Consider the following 17,752-nt stretch of genomic DNA (forward strand, 5'->3'; position numbering starts at 1 on the left):
GATGAAATCGCTGGGCCTCTGACGCAAATCTTTGTCTCGTCACTGGACACAGGTGAGGTCCCAGAGGATTGGAGGATAGTTAATGTGGTCCCGTTATTTAAGAAGGGTAGGAAGGATAACCCGGGTAATTATAGGCCGGTGAGCTTGACGTCCGTGGTGGGGAAGTTGTTGGAGAAGATTCATAGAGATAGGATGTATGACCATTTAGAAAGGAATAAACTCATTAACGATAGTCACCATGGTTTTGAGAGAGGGAGGTCATGCCTCACTAACCTGGTGGAGTTTTTTGAAGAAGTGACCAGAATGGTTGACGAGGGAAGGGCCGTGGATGTCTTCTATATGGACTTTAGTAAAGCGTTTGACAAAGTCCCTCATGGTAGGCTGGTGAAAAAGGTTGGATCTCATGGGGTAAAGGGGGAGGTGGCTAGATGGGTGGAGAACTGGCTTGGTCACAGAAGACAGAGGGTGGTAGTGGAGGGGTCTTTTTCCGGCTGGAGGCCTGTGAGTAGTGGTGTTCCGCAGGGCTCTGTATTGGGACCTCTGCTGTTTGTGATTTATATAAACGATCTAGAAGAAGGTGTAACTGGGCTGATCAGTAAGTTTGCGGACGACACAAAATTGGCAGGACTTGCAGATAGTGAGGAGCATTGTCAGAAGCTACAGAAGGATATAGATAGGCTGGAAATTTGGGCAAAGAAATGGCAGATGGAGTTCAATCCTGATAAATGCGAAGTGATGCATTTTGGTAGAAATAATGTAGGGAGGAGCTATACGATAAATGGCAGAACCATAAAGGGTGTAGATACGCAGAGGGACCTGGGTGTGCAAGTCCACAGATCCTTGAAGGTGACGTCACAGGTGGAGAAGGTGGTGAAGAAGGCATATGGCATGCTTGCCTTTATAGGACAGGGCATAGAGTATAAAAGTTGGGGTCTGATGTTGCAGATGTATAGAACGTTGGTTCGGCCGCATTTGGAATACTGCGTCCAGTTCTGGTCGCCACACTACCAGAAAGACGTGGAGGCTTTGGAGAGAGTACAGAGGAGGTTTACCAGGATGTTGCCTGGGGTTGTTCTCCCTGGAAAGACGGAGAATGAGGGGAAACTTAATAGAGGTGTATAAAATTACGAAAGGCATAGATAGGGTGAACGGTGGGAAGCTTTTCCCCAGGTCGGTGGTGACATTCACGAGGGGTCATAGGTTCAAGGTGAAGGGGGGGAGGTTTAACACAGATATCAGAAGGACATATTTTACACAGAGGGTGGTGGGGGCCTGGAATGCGCTGCCAGGCAAGGTGGTGGAGGCGGACACACTGGGAACGTTTAAGACTTATCTAGACAGCCATATGAACGGAATGGGAATGGAGGGATACAAAAGAATGGTCTAGTTTGGACCAGGGAGCGGCACGGGCTTGGAGGGCCGAAGGGCCTGTTCCTGTGCTGTATTGTTCTTTGTTCTTTGTATTAATAGAACTTTTCAAAATTATGAAGAGTTTTGTAAAGCTAGCTAAAGAAGAAAAAAAACTATTTCTACTGGTTGGCTCAATAACCTGCATGTATAAACTTAGGGAACATTGGAAGATTTATTTAATTATGCAGATATTTGTTAGGGTATAGAATGAATGCTTCACCAGAAACAGCAGTGGAATCCTTCCAAACATGCCAATGGCTGGTGGTAAGAGCAGGAGATATTTCTGGTCAGCCACGCTTGACGTGGAGTGGCATCCCTCGGGCTGTAAGCCCCTGGTGACCGACTAGTGACCTGCTCTGGGAATTACTTGCTACGGAAACAGGTGAAAGTCTGCCTTAGTGCACACTCGGTGCGGGGAAGGGAATTGGAATGGAAATTGGGGCTGTGGGTCAAATGCTTCGCTTCTGTATCTTTCTCTGACCTACGTTACACTTACATACTTTATAACACATACTCGCCTTGCCAAAAAATGGAACTAAATGATGCTCACAAAGTGAAAACATTTCGATATCTTTCACAATAACTATTTCATCATGGTCCTCATCATAAACAGCATCATTCAGAACATCTGAAAAGGCAGAAAGGAAGAATATTTGTACAAGACAGGTGCTGAAGCTAAATTAAAGCTAATAATTTATTCTTTACATTTATGAAATATTTTATACTATCAATCAATAAATTAAATCAACATATGGACTGGCAAAATTTTACATTGAGCAAAAAATGCAAATCTAAAGATGTATAAATTCCAACTAGTCAAGTCTAATAATTTTACTAAACATTTCTCAGTGCTAAATTCTTCGAAGAGGTCATACTCAGGACAAGATTAGAACCTGTGACATTAATGGACTAATAATCTGCAAGGACAGACAGTGTATGTTCTAGGCACCAAGCCAAATAGTCAAGAAATGAACTAAAGTTAAAGTTAAAATTTAGTTATTAGTCACAAGTAGGCTTACATTAACACTGCAATGAAGTTACTGTGAAAATCCCCTAGTCGTCACACTCCGGTGCCTGTTCGGGTACACCAAGGAAGAATTTAGCACGGCCAATGCACCTAACCAGCATGTCTTCCGGACTGTGGGAGGAAACCGGAGCACCCAGAGGAAACCCACGCAGACACGAGGAGAACGTGCAGACTCCACACAGACAGTGGTCCAAGGCGGGAATTGAACCCGGGTCCCTGGCGCTGTGAGGCAGCAGTGCTAACCACTGACGAACTGATGACAGACAATATTTTTCAGAGTGTCAGGAAATATGGGGTAGTACAACACAAGCCATGAGAAAATGATACTGCGTTACAAAGTCCAGACGTACCTCGTCAGCAAGCAGGGGTCGGGAACTTGACAGGCTCTGGGGCTTGGACCAGGAGTTGGCTTTGCATGTGCAGTACGGCAGCTGAGGCTCCTCAGGATGAGGACATGGGCCTGGTGTGATTGTGCAAAAAGAGAAATGGTGCAAATCATGCAATTGAGACCCCAATGCAAAAGCCATTCATGCAATTGGGACTGCAGCACCATCATCCGGAGAGGGAACAGGAGGAGGTCCCAAAGGAGGTCCAGACAGGGGAAGTAGCAAAGAGAAAGTGGACTGGGAGAGGTCCCAGTTCAGAAAGAGGGGCAAAAGGAAGAGTCTCTATGCAAAAAAAAAACACCCCTCATTCTCTGGACCCTCACATTCCTTCCCATATGATGGCAAAACCACAACTGCCCGAAAAATCTACTCATCTGGTTTACAGTGTCAACATAGGCCGGCATGGTGGCACAGTGGTTAGCACTGCTGCCTCACAGCTCCCAGGACCCAAGTTCGATTCCCTATCTATCTGTGTGGAGTCTGCACGTTCTCCCCATGTCTGCGTGGGTTTCCTCTGGGTGCTCTGGTTTCCTCCCATAATCTGAAAGACGTGCTGGTTCGGAGCATCGGCGATGCTAAATTCCCCCTCAGTGTAAACATATTTGCCTCATTCGGTTTGACTGATAATTGTGTGTTGTGATGTAAAAATCCTATAACCCATGTTTTATGCAGTAGATTTAATTGCCTATTTGTATTGTAACAGCTGATACAAAAGGACTAAGTATCACTTTAAGTAGATTTACTTATTAATCACCAAGTTAGGAATTTGCTCAAGCTTAAAGGTATTGTCGTCAAACATAAGCCGCTGAAATCATCTGTCGAGCCTATATTCAGTTTATCTGCCATAAGATGAAGCAGTGATATGTTGCACTTCCATTCGATTGTGTATTTTTTATATTAACCATACATACACTGTCAATATGCAGCCATTGTAACTTTCTACTGGGGGTCAAATGAGTAAAACAAGTATGTATGTAGTATTATGGGCGGTACGGTGACACAGCGCCTAGCACTGCTGCTTCACAGCGCCAGGGACCCGGGTTTAATTCCAGCCTCGGGTCACTGTCTGTGTGTGGAGTTCGCACGTTCTCCCTGTGTCTACGTGGGTTTCCTCCAGATGCTCTGGTTTCCTCCCACAGTCCAAAGATGTGTGGGTTAGGTTGATTGGCCATGCTAAATTGCTCCTTAGTGTCAGGGGGATTAGCAGGGTAAATGTGGGGGGTTACGGGAATAGGGTCTGGGTGGGATTGTGGTCAGTACAGACTCAATGGGCTGAATGGTCTCCTGTACCGTAAGGATTCTATGATTATGACTGAGCAAAAAAACCATTTAGCTAACAGTTTTCCCTTAAATGAGAATTATTTCAAGCCATTCAACAGAGTGACAAATTCTTGATATCAGTACCTAATGCTATTGAATAAACATTAGAAAGGTTCGTTTTTGGCATTCTCTGAGTAGGAATCATTGAAAACTGTTATTTGAACTGCATAATGTCTATATTTTGGACAAGGTGGTCAATGCAGATTGTAAATTAATACAAGCTCAAGACAGACTATCAATCTATTGAGATGAGGAGTGAATGGGCTCCTGTGAATGCAGTCTCCCGTGTAAATGCTGCAGGAATCAGGTCTCTTTAATAGCCTTCCTCCTCCACTCTTGGTATTAACGTCACATCGCTGTCGGGGGTTGAAACTTAGGTTAAGCAGTGCTTTAAACAGATGGACTTTCCCTTAGTCAATATTCTCACGCCTTAGACACAAAAGCACTTCCCTACTTTGTTAATCAGTGGTCTGACACTCTTCCTGATGTGATGCGATGAGACTAATCTTTCATGAGAGATAAGATGTCATTAGTTTCAATAGTCACCATGGAGATAAAACATTTATGGAGGCCTAAAACAAAACGATGGCTAGGTTTCAGTTTTTATGCTTCTGACTATAGGGGCATCATCAACAGGGGGCAAATGCTGGAAAATCAAACCTATTTAAAAAGAAACATTGACTTGTTTGAAATAAATGAACGAATGCCTCCATGAAAATAGTATCGAGGGGAATTTGATACACGTGCATAAAGGACTAGTACAGTAATACCACTGACTACCTAATGACAATTGTAATCATGCTCCCATCTATGACTGCTTGCTTTACAAAGACAAGAAATTACTTTTATCCCACATGTCTGTGCTCAAATTAACTATTCTCGTGGACTAAATCTAACACATGAAGGAATTTCCAGGCTGTTATCTCCCTTTCACTATGAACAGAGGAAGCAAAGAGTTCTACATTGAACTAAAACAGCGGGGAGGGTGGAAAATAGCAGGAAGTCTCACAGGGCGGCACAGTGGTTAGCACTGCTGTTTCACAGCACCACGGACCTGGGTTCGATTCCTGGCTTGGATCGCTGTCTGTCAGAATCTAAATTCTCCCTCAGTGTACCCGAACAGGCGTTGGAGTGTGGTGATTAGGGTATTTTCACAGTAACTTTATTGCAGTGTTAATGTAAGCCTACTTGTGACACTAAAAATAACCTTCAAGACGGAGTTAATAATATTTATAAGGTATATACATGATTTGTGTTATGATCCTCTTTTAGACTGTTAATGTCAAAAGAGAAATCCAAACACCTCATAATTAATTAGTAGAACAGTGCAAAAATGTCATGTTTTGATACAAAAACTACAAAAGGTCGTGAATGTGGCCCAATCCATCACGCAAACCAGCCTCCCATCCATTGACTCTGTCTACACTTCCCACTGTCTTGGAAAAGCAGCCAGCATAATTAAGGATCCCACGCACCCCGAATATTCTCTCTTCCACTTTCTTCCGTCGGGAAAAAGATACAAAAGCCTGAGGTCACGTACCAACCGACTCAAGAACAGCTTCTTCCCTGCTGCCGTCAGACTTTTGAATGGACTTACCTCGCATGAAGTTGCTCCTTCTCTACACCCTAGCTATGACTGTAACACTACATTCTGCACTCTCTCGTTTCCTTTTCTATGAACGGTATGCTCTGACTGCATAGTGCGCGAGAAACAATATATTTCACTGTATGCTAATACATGTGACAATAATAAATCAAATCAAAAACACATTTTATTGTATACAATAAGAATTAAACAAAGCAAGCACCAATAACATAACACTATAGTTTATAACCACTTATCCTATTAATTCAATTCTACCTATTACTATTCCCTAATGTAATTAAAATTATACGTACATCATATCTTCATAGCTGTTTGCTTGAAACTTCCGTGATTCATCTATGTATACAGTACGCTGTAGGCAATTACTCTCCACTTGACAAAATAGTCACAATTACCTGTTCACATATCACTTCACCCCTTTACCTTCATCAAATCTAATCTTCAATGTTAATGTTGGATGGAATTTTATGAGATTTTTTTCTAAGTGCCAGGCGGGCGTGAAACTGGGAGAGTACCCTTTTTTTGGGTGAGTTTTCAGGTCCAATCTTATGCATTCTGTCTGCAAAATTTTGGATTAGTCTGTTTCTGGCCAGAGAGGCTGTAGGCGGGGCTTAACTCACCAGACAGCCTGTAGAGGGAGATATTGTGCATGTACAGACCTCTGATGCTGCACATGCGCATTAACAGTAGCAGGGGTCTGACAGACAAAGAGAGAGCTGTCCCCCTCCTCCCCGCAATCATGGGGGCCTGCAGCCTGAAATGCAGCCCCCGTCGACCCTCCCACCACCCAGACTGATTGCAACCCCCCCCCCTCCACCGATCTCGGACCCCCCTCCTTCCCCCCATCTTGGACCCCCCTCCTCCCCCACCAATCGTGGACTCTGCTCCCTCTCCCACCGATCGCATGCAGAGACGCAGCAAGCCCCCATCCCCCCACAGCCCTCCTTTGGCCCCACCCACCCACCCACAAGCTCTGCCCCATTGACCCCATCCCCATTGACCCTCTCCGGCCCTCCCCCATTGACCCCGCCCCTGGCTCGCCCCATTGGCCCCCAACCCCCTGCCCGGTGGGCACTGCACAGTTGCCAGGCTGGCATTGTGAAGTTGCCAGGGTGGCACTGCCCAAGGGGCACCCCCGCCTTGCAATCGGCCTCCCTGGGGGGCCTCAATGGCCTCTGGTTCCACTGACACGGCTAACACGACTGTGCCCCGTTCATGGGGAGCAAGTGTTTTCCTCACTAGTGAGAACCTCTCCCAATGAGGCCATAAAGGCAAACGAGCCTGGACGATTAAGCGCCGGGCTCGCTAAACACATTAAAATGAACATTTCAATAAAATAAAATCAATTAATCTGCCTCTCGCCCATTTCCAGCAAGAAGTTGACCACGCCAGAAATCAGGCTGCCGTAAAATCTTGCCGGTCGCGAAAACAGGCGCCATTTGCACTAACTGCTTTACATCCGATTTTTCCCACTGCAAAACGGGGCTAAAGTAGCGGTAAAATCCCGCCCATTGTTTCTGACCCAACCCTTAATCGTGAAAGCAAATCCAACAGCCTCACTCGTTGAAGAACTTATTTTTTAAAATCTAATCACCTTGCTGGCAAGGGCAGCATTTGTGGCCCATCCTTTATTGTCTTTTTGATATAACTGAGTGTCTTGCTCGGTCATTCGAAGGGACCATTGGGCAGACATTGAACAACCCTCCAGAGTAGGAATCATGATGATGTGGTAAGTTAAGCCGTGCCCATTCCTCCCCACTTTGTGCTGTCTGCTCATTACCATGACTGAGTCCTGCGGCCGGGTGCTCAGTGCGCTAATGAGCAGCTCCAGGTTTCAGTAGGAGGCCTTGTTCACAATAGGCTAGTAACACTTAAACCAAATTCTTAAAGAGGGTGCATTATAGCTGTAGCAGGTGCTGGAAGTGGCCAGAAGAGTTATTTTTCATGGGATGTGGGCATCACTAACATTGCTCATCCCTAATTGCCCTTGAACTAAGTGGCTTGTCAGGCTATTTCAGAGGACAGCGAGGAATTTAGTATTCCATCACACTCCTGGCTTGTAAACTGTGGACAGGTTTTGGGGAGTCAGGAGGTGAATTACTCACCGCTGGATTCCTAGACTCTGACCACCTCTTGCAGCCATAGTATTTGTATGGCTAGTCCAGTTCAGTTTCTGGTCAATGGTAACCCCCTAGGATGTTGATAGTGGGGGATTCAGTGATGGTAATGCCATAGGATAGAAACACAAGAGCGTGGAAAATAGGAACAGAAGTAGGTCAATCATGGCTGATCCTCTATCTCAAAGCCATTCCCCCTGCTCCCCCATAACCCTTGATGTCTTTAGCGTCTAGAAATCAATCTATTTCCTTCTTAAATACATTCAGTGACTTCACCTCCACAGCATTCTATGGTAGAGAATTCCAGGTTAGAGGTTCACCAGCCTCTGAGTGAAGAACTTTCTCATCTTAGTCCTAAATGGCCTACCCGGTATCCTGAGACTCTGACCCCTTGTTCTATGTCCCCCAGTCAGAGGAAACAACATCCTTGCATCCAGTCTGTACAGTCTTGTTAAAATTATATATGTTTCAATGAGATACCTCTCATTCTTTTAAATTCCAGTTTGGACATGAACTGCTCCAGTATCTGAAGAGTCACGAACATTGGTGCTGAACATTGCAATCATCAACGAACATCCCCACGTCTGACCTGATGATGGAAGGAAGGTAACTAATGAAGCAGCTGAAGACGGTTGGGCCTAGGACACTGCCCTGAGGAGCTCCTGCAGTGATGTTCTGGAACAGAGAAGACTGATCTCCAGCAACCACAACCACCTACTTTTGTGCCACGTATGACTCCAAACAGCAAAGTTTTCCCCCTGATTTCCATTGGTTCCAGTTTTGCCAGGGCTACTTGATGTCACACTTGCTCAAATGCGGTCTTGCTATCAAGGGCTGTCACTCTCACCTCACCTCTGGAGTTCAGGCCTCTTGTCTATGTTTGAACCAAGGTTGTAATGAGGTCATGAGCTGAGTGACCCTGATGGAACTGAAATTGAGTGTCAGTGAGCAGGTTATTGCTAAGCAAGTGCCGCTTGATGACTCTTTCCATCACTTTACTGATGATCAAGAGTAGACTAATGGGATGTAATTGGTCAGATTGGATTTGTCCTGTTTCTGTGTACAAGACATGCTTGGTCAATGTTCCACATTGCCGGGTAAATGCCAGTGTTGTAGCTGTACCAGGAATTGCTTGGCTAGAGGTGCGGCAAATTCTGGAGCACAAGTCAGAATACTGCCTTCGCAGTATCCAGTGCCTTCAGCCATTTCTTGATATCATGTGGAGTAAATCAAATTGGCTTAAGACAGGGATTGGTGATGCTGGTGATCTCCAGTGGAGGCCGAGATGGATCATCCACTTGACACTTCTGGCTGAAGATCGTTGCAAATGTCTTATCCTTTGCACTGATGTGCTGGGCTTCCCCATCATTGGGGATTGAGATATTTGTGGAACCTCCTCCTCCAGTGAATTAAGTGTCAGCCACCATTCAGCCCTGATGCAGCAGGACTGCAGATCCATTGGTTGTGGAATTCTGATCATCATAACTGAGACCAGCTTTACATTCCTGATTAATCGACTGAATTTAAATTCCACTAACTGCCTTGTTCCCAGAGCATTAAGTTGAGCCTCTGGATTACTAGTCGCCAACATCTGTCTGAAAGATGTGCAGGTTAAGTGTATTGGCCATGCTAAATTCTCCCTCAGTGTACCCGAACAGGCGCCAGAGTGTGGCAACGAGGGGATTTTCACAGTAACTTCATTGCAGTGTTAATGCAAGTCTACTTGTGACAGTAATAAATAAACTGTAAACATCTCCCCCCAGAGGGAACTCTGAATAATACCATAACATGGTTCATGAAGGGAAGTTCATGTTTGACTAATTTGCTGGAATTCTTTGAGAACATTACATGTGCAGTGGACAATGGGGAACCTGTGGATATGGTGTATCTGGATTTCCAGAAGGTATTTGACAAGGTGCCGCACCAAAACTGCTACATAAGATAAAGGTGCACGGTGTTACAGGTAATGTATTAGCATAGATAGAGGATTGGTTAACTAACAGAAAGCAAAGAGTAGGGGTAAATGGGTGTTTTTCTGGTTGGCGATCAGTGACAGGTGGTGTGCCTCAGGGATCAGTGTTGGAACCGCAATTGTTTACGATTTACATAGATGATTTGGAGTTGGGGACCAAGTGCAGTGTGTCAAAATTCGCAGATGACACTAAGATGGGTGGCAGAGCAAAGTGTGCAGAGGATGCTGAAAGTCTGCAAAGGGATATAGATAGCCCAAATGAGTGGGCGAGGGTCTGGCAGATGGAGTACAATGTTGGTAAATGTGAGGTCATCCATTTTGGTAGGAATAACAGCAAAATGGACTATTATTTAAATGGTAACAAATTGCAACATGCTGCTGTGCAGAGGGACCTGGGTGTCTTTGCGCAGGAATCATAAGAAGTTGGTTTGCAGGTAATTAAGAAGGCAAATGGAATTTTGTCCTTCATTGCTAGAGGGATGGAGTTTAAAAACAGTGAGGCTATGTTGCAGCTGTATAAGGTGCTGGTGAGGCCATACCTGGAGTACCATGTACAGTTTTGGTCTCCTTACTTGAGAAAGGATATACTGGCACTGGAGGGGGTACAGAGGAGATTCACTAGCTTGATTCTGGCGTTGAGAGGGTTGGCTTATGAGGAGAGACTGAGTAGACTGGGGCTATACTCATTGGAATTCAGAAGAATGAGGGGAGATCTTATAGAAACATAAGATTATGAGGGGAATAGATAAGATAGAAGCAGGGAAGTTGTTTCCACTGGCATGTCAAACTAAAACTAGGGGGCATGGCCTCAAAATAAGGTGGAGCAGATTTAGGACTGAGTTGAGGAGGAACCTCTTCACACAAAGGGGTGTGAATCTGTGGAATTCCCTGCCCAGCGAGGCAGTTGAGGCTACCTCATTGAATGTTTTTAAGGCACGGATAGATAAATTTTTGAACAGTAAAGGAATTAAGGGTTATGGTGATTGGGCGGGTTAGTGGAGCTGAGTTCACGAAAAGATCAGCCATGATCTTATTGGATGGCGGAGCAGGCTCAAGGGACCTAATGACCTACTCCTGCTCCTAGTTCTTATGTTCTTATGGGCAGAGTGTGCTTTAAGTTTGTCCATCAAAATTTTAGCGGTCTTGATACAGGTGGTGGATAGGAGAAGGGAGGCTTACTATCCACAGTTCATCTGAATATATTCCAAACTGAGACTGCAAAGGCAGTGGAAGCAAATAGCTGTCACTCCCCGGAGCGGAGAAGTTATGGCATCTCCTCCGGAGCCTTCAACATGTCATTGATGAAGACGAACATCTCGCCAAAACCATCCCCACCCCCCCACTTCTTGCCTTCAAACAACTGCACAACCTCAAACAGACCATTGTCCGCAGCAAACTACCCAGCCTTCAGGAGAATAGTGACCACGACACCACACAACCCTGCCACAGCAACCGCTGCAAGACGTGCCGGATCATCGACACACATGCCATCATCTCACGTGAGAACACCATCCACCAGGTACATGGTACATACTCTTGCAACTCGGCCAACATTGTCTACCTGATACGCTGCAGGAAAGGATGTCCCGAGGCATGGTACATTGGGGAGACCATGCAGACGCTATGACAACGGATGAATGAACACCACTCAACAATCACCAGGCAAGACTGTTCTCTTCCTGTTGGGGAGCACTTCAGCGGTCATGGGCATTCGGCCTCTGATATTCGGGTAAGCGTTCTCCAAGGCGGCCTTCACAACACACGACAGCGCAGAGTCGCTGAGCAGAGACTGATAGCCAGGTTCCACACACATGAGGACGGCCTCAACCGGGATCTTGGGTTCATATCACACTATCTGTAACCCCCACAACTTGCCTGGACTTGCAAAGTCTCACTGGCTGTCCTGTCTGGAGACAATACACATCTCTTTAACCTGTGCTAATGCTCTCTCCACTCACATTGTCTGTACCCTTAAGACTTGATTAGCTGTAAAGACTCGCATTCCAATCATTATTCATTATTCTGTAAATTGAGTTTGTGTCTTTATATGTCCTGTTTGCTGTTTATGAGCAGATCTCCCACTCACCTGACGAAGGAGCAGCGCTCCGAAAGCTAGTGGCGTTTGCTACCAAATAAACCTGTTGGACTTTAACCTGGTGTTGTTAGACTCCTTACTGTCAGAACTAGCAGCTTAGCACCAAGTGCCTGGATGCAGTGCCACAGGAAGTTCAATTACCTCACCCGAGTGATCTAGGTCAGTGAATGCTTCTTCAATGCTACATTCACACAAGTGAATGTCAAGCCTCACATATTGCATCATTCACCATTGCTCTTATACACCTAGTGAAAAACTATAAACCACAACACCTGCTTCATATTCCCACAGTGGTGACCAGGAGGTTTTCACAGCAACCTCGTTGCAGTGTTAATGAAAGCCTACTTGTGATTAATAAATAAACTTTAAAAATAGTCATAGCTTCACTGCATCCTTACACATTTCGCATTGCTCCTAGTCTCATACCCCACATCTCACAGCCTGCACACACTGCTGGCTATAGAACCATCTCAAACACATACCCAAATAGATCTCACCATTCTCACTGACAGACTTCCCTCTCTTTTGTAGCACAAGGCGGTGGGCAGTTGGAGGCAGCAGCAGCTAACCAGCAGGGGGTAGACACAGTTGTGTACCCTAACCCTGATGGAGGAGACACTGTTCACCATCATTGGAGTACTCTGCTGACACTGTGGCCAGCGGTGATGCTGAAAGTACCGAACATACTTAATCCTCTTTCTCACAATCTACTTACCCCTTGTCCATCATGTCTTCTGATTTACAAACCGCTGATGGTCTAAGGATACATCTTTTGCTTCCCCTCACCCTCTCCCTGTAACCCCCTCTGCTGTCTCTCTACCCTTGTGCCTTCCTTCTTTCAAATATCCAAGAATTACAACCTGGCCAGCTAGTGGTGGAGGAGCAATTAATAAAGTGAACAGAAAGCTTTGCTATTTTGCACAATCAATAGAGTTTAAGTCTGCAGTCAGCCTCCTTGTGAGATCCTATGTCTGCTTAGCCCTGTTTGCTTCGGTCTATGCAAAGACTTCATTTATGCAAAGACTTCATTTTAAGATATTTCTGCCGATGCACCGACCTCTGCTAAGCTTTAAAAAAATCGACTGCTAACTTGACTACATTTTAAAACTCAGAAGGCTAAAGGTTAGCTGAAAATTGACTACATTCCTGAAGGGTACACAATTCAGGCAAACAACAGCAGCTGCAAGAATTGTTTTTCCAGACAGAGACTGACTGCGAAAAACATTTCCAAAAACGAGATAAGAATTGAAATATAGTTTGGAACTGTGTTCAGTTTGTTTTCAAGATCCTGTTCAAGCTCAGTTCAGTGTGTACAGTACAGGGCTTGGCTTGCTTAGAACCCAGTCTCCAAGTTTTCTTCTTTTTACTGCTTCTGTCATGTTAAATTTCTTAAGTTCTGTTCAGTAAAAGAAATTCATTTTTAAACCCCGTACCTGTGCTGTTCACACGAATGAATGGACCCAACACTACTGAAGGTGCATTGAGTTTTAGGCAGGCTGCATCTTGCATGTTTTCAATTCTGGTCATTACGAAACACGTGAACCTATGCAACCTATGCTTTTCTTAAAATAAAATAGACCAGGGATGTCTGAAAATAGGCCAAACAGAATTCGGCATCAAAGCTTAAACAATGACAGATATGCTACATAAGTTAAAGCATATAGAATAAGCAATCATAATATTAAAACTGAACTAGACACTTGAAAAACTAACATCCACGAACTGAATACTAGAACTGAACTGGACACTTGGAAAACTAACGTCCTCGCCTACCTATCTCCCGCAACACAACACCGCCTCCTGTTAATTAAGATCAATCATCCCTGAGATAGTAACTGAGAAAACAGGTAAGGAAAGATTAAAAAGGGATGCATTTTAAAGAGATATATCAAATACTCACTGTTGCCACAATATTCTGCATCAACGCTTAAACAATGTTACATAAGTTAAAGCATATAGAATGAGCAATCATAATATTAGAACTGAACTAGACTTGGAAAATTAATGCCCTCACCTACCTGTCCCCCGCAACACAACACGACCTCCTGTTAATTAAGATCAATCATTCTCATGAATCTTTTCTGCACCCTCTCTAATGCTTTCACCTGCTTCCTAAAGTATGGTGACCAGAACTGGACACAACACTCCAATTGAGGCCAAACTAGTATTTCTACAGGTTTAACATAATGTTCTTGCTTTTATTCTCTGTGAGTGATGTTCTTTGCCCAACTCTCCTGCTCTTTCTCTTTACTCCTGAAATTTTTTCCACACCAAGGTCAGAATTTTCCATCTCTGGTCCCGCTGCAGTGATGGAGATTTGACTGAGCGCCAAATTCTCTGTCCTTACTGGCAGCGCAGAAGGGCGTGAATGGCCAGAAATTTCTGGCCCAAGTATTGGTCCAATACATTTTTGGAAGTAATCATATAGGTTACGTCTGCCACCCTTTCAGATAATACAGACCATAACAACATACTACATCAATTTAATTTTTCCCGGTTCTTCTGCCAATTATTATAAATCTGTGATCGCGAGCAACTGATCCTTCTACTGCAAAGTTTCTCTGGGTGGAATCTTACCATATTTTTTTGAAGTAACAGGCTCAGACAGAAAATTGGTGTGTAACTCTCCAGTTATGCAGACCTGTTTTCACTCCAGATCTTGAGCCTCACTCAGAAAAAAAAGTGAGTGGGCAGGGCTTACACTGTCACTCTGGCTGGGCGGGGCCTGATAAAGTCATATATACATAATGTGGAGCCTCCTCAGAACGTACCGCACAAAGATGCACATTGGGAATGAGCAATCACACAGCAAAAAACCATTTGACAAACTTTGAGGTAGAGTATCTCACAGATTCATGCAACCGAGCTGCTGACATGTTTAACTATACTGCTATCGCAGAGAGCATTAGTGATTAGTAACTTGCAGACATTGAGGACTAAGTGATCATGGTCATTTTGCACGCGACTGCAAATCTTGTTATGTAAGAGAAATTGAAACAGAATTGGTGATAGCCAGCGTACCGCAGAAAGTAAAAACTGAGTGGCCCCATGTAATAGAGAAAGAGTAATCCCATACTACAGAGTACGCAATGAACTCACGTTGTTTGATGACAACTGTATTACACATGGAACTCGAGCAGTTATCCCAAGAGTGCAACAGCGACATGTATCGCATGTTGCCCACGAAGGAAATCTAGGATAAAAAAGCGATCCCATGAAGGGGTCTGGGGGCCAGCAATAGATTGCAGCACAGAAGTGTTCATTACAAACCGAGTAGCTTGTACACTCAGTGAAAAGTCTGTTAAACATTAAGAAATGAATTGAGGTGCATGTGTTTGTCGTTTTAGATGGTATAGTTTAAAATAAGATTTTTTAGATTTACAAAAGGGGGAAAAGTTGTAGGCTAAAATTTCAAGGCCTGCCCGTGGCATATCTCCCTACAGCAGAAGCGGTGAGCCATTTAAATCTATATTCAAATTTGACAGGATAATATTTTGCTGAGCAGGAGGGTTCACAAAATCCTGGCTCTACTGTATTCAATAGTCCAATTGTTTGGTCATTGATTATGTGTGCCTCTTAACGCTTCTTTGTTCAGTGTGCTACTAGTCAAGCCTGGGTGTGGGTACAGAGAAACTGAAACTGAACTGAAATCAAGCAAGCAAATGAAAGTGCAGACATCTTAAAAGCACTAAATAAATCATTTACACGCATAGCGACTTGTGTGTCATCTCTGCGTATCTCCAAGGTATAAAACACAACAGCTAGCACCTCCAACAATGCCATTTCCATTCATATCAATCCTCATTTGGATTTGGGTGTACAGTCCTTCCTCTCCAATTGTCTAAGTTTGGGACTGGCACCAATACACACTCCCTGCCAGGGAGGAGAAAACGGTGGCTGAAGGCCAGATGTGATGGTGAGAGACGGAAACGCTGTGGGATTAGAAGAGAAATGGGTGGCTGACAGGAGGAAAAGGAGACACTGTCAGCATCGTGGCAACCCCATGTAAAACGAGAGAAGCCGAAATAAGAAGAAAGTGCCTCCAAGGTAGTGAGGCATTCCCTCAGCCTCAATTTCTGTCCTCTAGTCCCTGGAGTGGGATTGCAATCCGCAACATTTTGACTCATAGAATCCCTACAGTGAAGAAGGAGGTGATTCGGTCCATCGAGTCTATACCGACCACAATCCCACCCAGGCCCTATTCCTGTGCAGCTGACACAAGGGAGGGTACAGGGCATCTCAATCTCCTTCCATTGCCCTTGGCTACCTGAGCTAAACACACACACACACACCAGGTAGCTGTGGATGTGATGGAGGCATCTGAATGGGCCACAACGTCTAAGGCAATGAATAACCACCACCATCCTTCTACCTGACCCCAGAGTGTTTACCCACATGACTATCACTGCCCACAAATAATAGATCGTGCAAAACAATGGATTCACCAACTTGCCCCTTTCAATCTGCATCAAACTGGCTCCTTCAATGCTCCATACACAGTGGGGTTAACCCAGATTTATTTGTGCACCTCAGGAAAGGGGCTTGTGGCACAGTGGTAGTGTCCCTACCTCTGGACCAGAGGTTCAAGTCCAACACCACTTAGTTAGCATAACACTGGTCAACAGACAGTCAGCTTGGGAATCCTTCCCTCCTATTCCCCAAAAGGGGAAAGTGTGGAGATTGGCTAAAAATAAATAAATTGGGTGCCAACTCAGAACTCTGTGACAATGCATTTCTCCCACGTGCTGAATGATTTGGAGTAAAAGGTTAACATTTGCTGAATAAAGGTTAACATTTGCTGAGTAAACTGTGGTTAGCAAAATGCGGCAAAGGAAAGCCAGATCTTTTAAGTTACCGAAAATGTTGTCCTGATAACCTTTGGTGAAGAACTGCATGGCTCTGGCGGCTCTTCCGGGGGTTTTGAGTAGCCCCTGTCTCTCGGGGTTCTCCCCCAGCCCTCTCAGGATGCTGCTGTAAGCTTCCTCCAGGGCTGCCCGTGCATCCTCCCCGCCTCGCTTCTTCTCCTCCTTCCACTGCACCGGCGGCTCCAAAGTCAAGTCGCCGTAGCCCTCCAGACAGCTGGCCACGAACTTCTTAGCGCAGCACAGCCCGTTCATGTCTGCACTGACTATCTGCTTGGTGATTTCCATGCTGTACTGGAAATGCTGACCAGATACAAGCACCTCACTGTGTCTCTGTGGTGTGTGTGTGTGTGCTGTCTCTCTATTTATACCTCCAGAGATTAACAGACCGGCCTCGCTTCATTTCTCCCTGCGTTGCTCCCACGTCAGCACTTGTGCCTGTCCCATTGAGCCATATTAAATTGTGCTGGGGCAGGTTCATGCTGGGTGGGGTGGGGGGAGATAATTGTCTTCAGGAAATAAGGATGTTTTCCAGAGAGTCCTCCTCACCCAGCCAGAACCAGTACCACGCTGTCCTTTCCATCAATGACTCATTTTTAAGTGACCAACCATTATCTTGTAAATTGAGTTTGTGTCTATGTATGCCCTGTTTGTGAACACAACTCCTCACTCACCTGATGAAGGAGCGACACTCTGAAAGCTTGTGCAGCCAAAAAAACCTGTTGGACTTTAACCTGTTGTGAGACTTCTTACTAATTTTAAATTGACATCAATCACTATGGATGGCAGTGACAGCCAGAGGACCTATATCGCCTCTGCCTATAAAAGTGACCAGCCTGATAAATAAAACGGGCTCCCTCCTTTAAACACAAGAGCGCTCCCCTCACCCACCCTCCCCCCCACCCCCACCCCACCTCACATCCTCTGCTGTCCACCATATGGCAATGCTGGAATTAG

General features: G+C 45.0%; 1 protein-coding gene across 1 annotated transcript in view; it reads right to left on the reverse strand.

The window, feature by feature from the left end:
- The window catches only part of gch2 (GTP cyclohydrolase 2), a 36,143-nt gene extending 19,054 nt beyond the window's left edge, over nt 1–17,089 (reverse strand). Inside the window, exons 1-2 of the mRNA XM_078230539.1 lie at nt 16,789–17,089; nt 1,929–2,038 (exon numbers count right to left, since the gene is read on the reverse strand). Coding sequence (XP_078086665.1) covers nt 1,929–2,038; nt 16,789–17,083 — 405 coding nt within the window. The 5' untranslated portion in view covers nt 17,084–17,089. The remainder of the gene's footprint in view (nt 1–1,928; nt 2,039–16,788) is intronic.
- Nucleotides 17,090–17,752: the final 663 nt, after the last annotated feature.

Source organism: Mustelus asterias, chromosome 15, assembly GCF_964213995.1.
Source record: "Mustelus asterias chromosome 15, sMusAst1.hap1.1, whole genome shotgun sequence".
Lineage (NCBI taxonomy): Eukaryota > Metazoa > Chordata > Chondrichthyes > Carcharhiniformes > Triakidae > Mustelus > Mustelus asterias.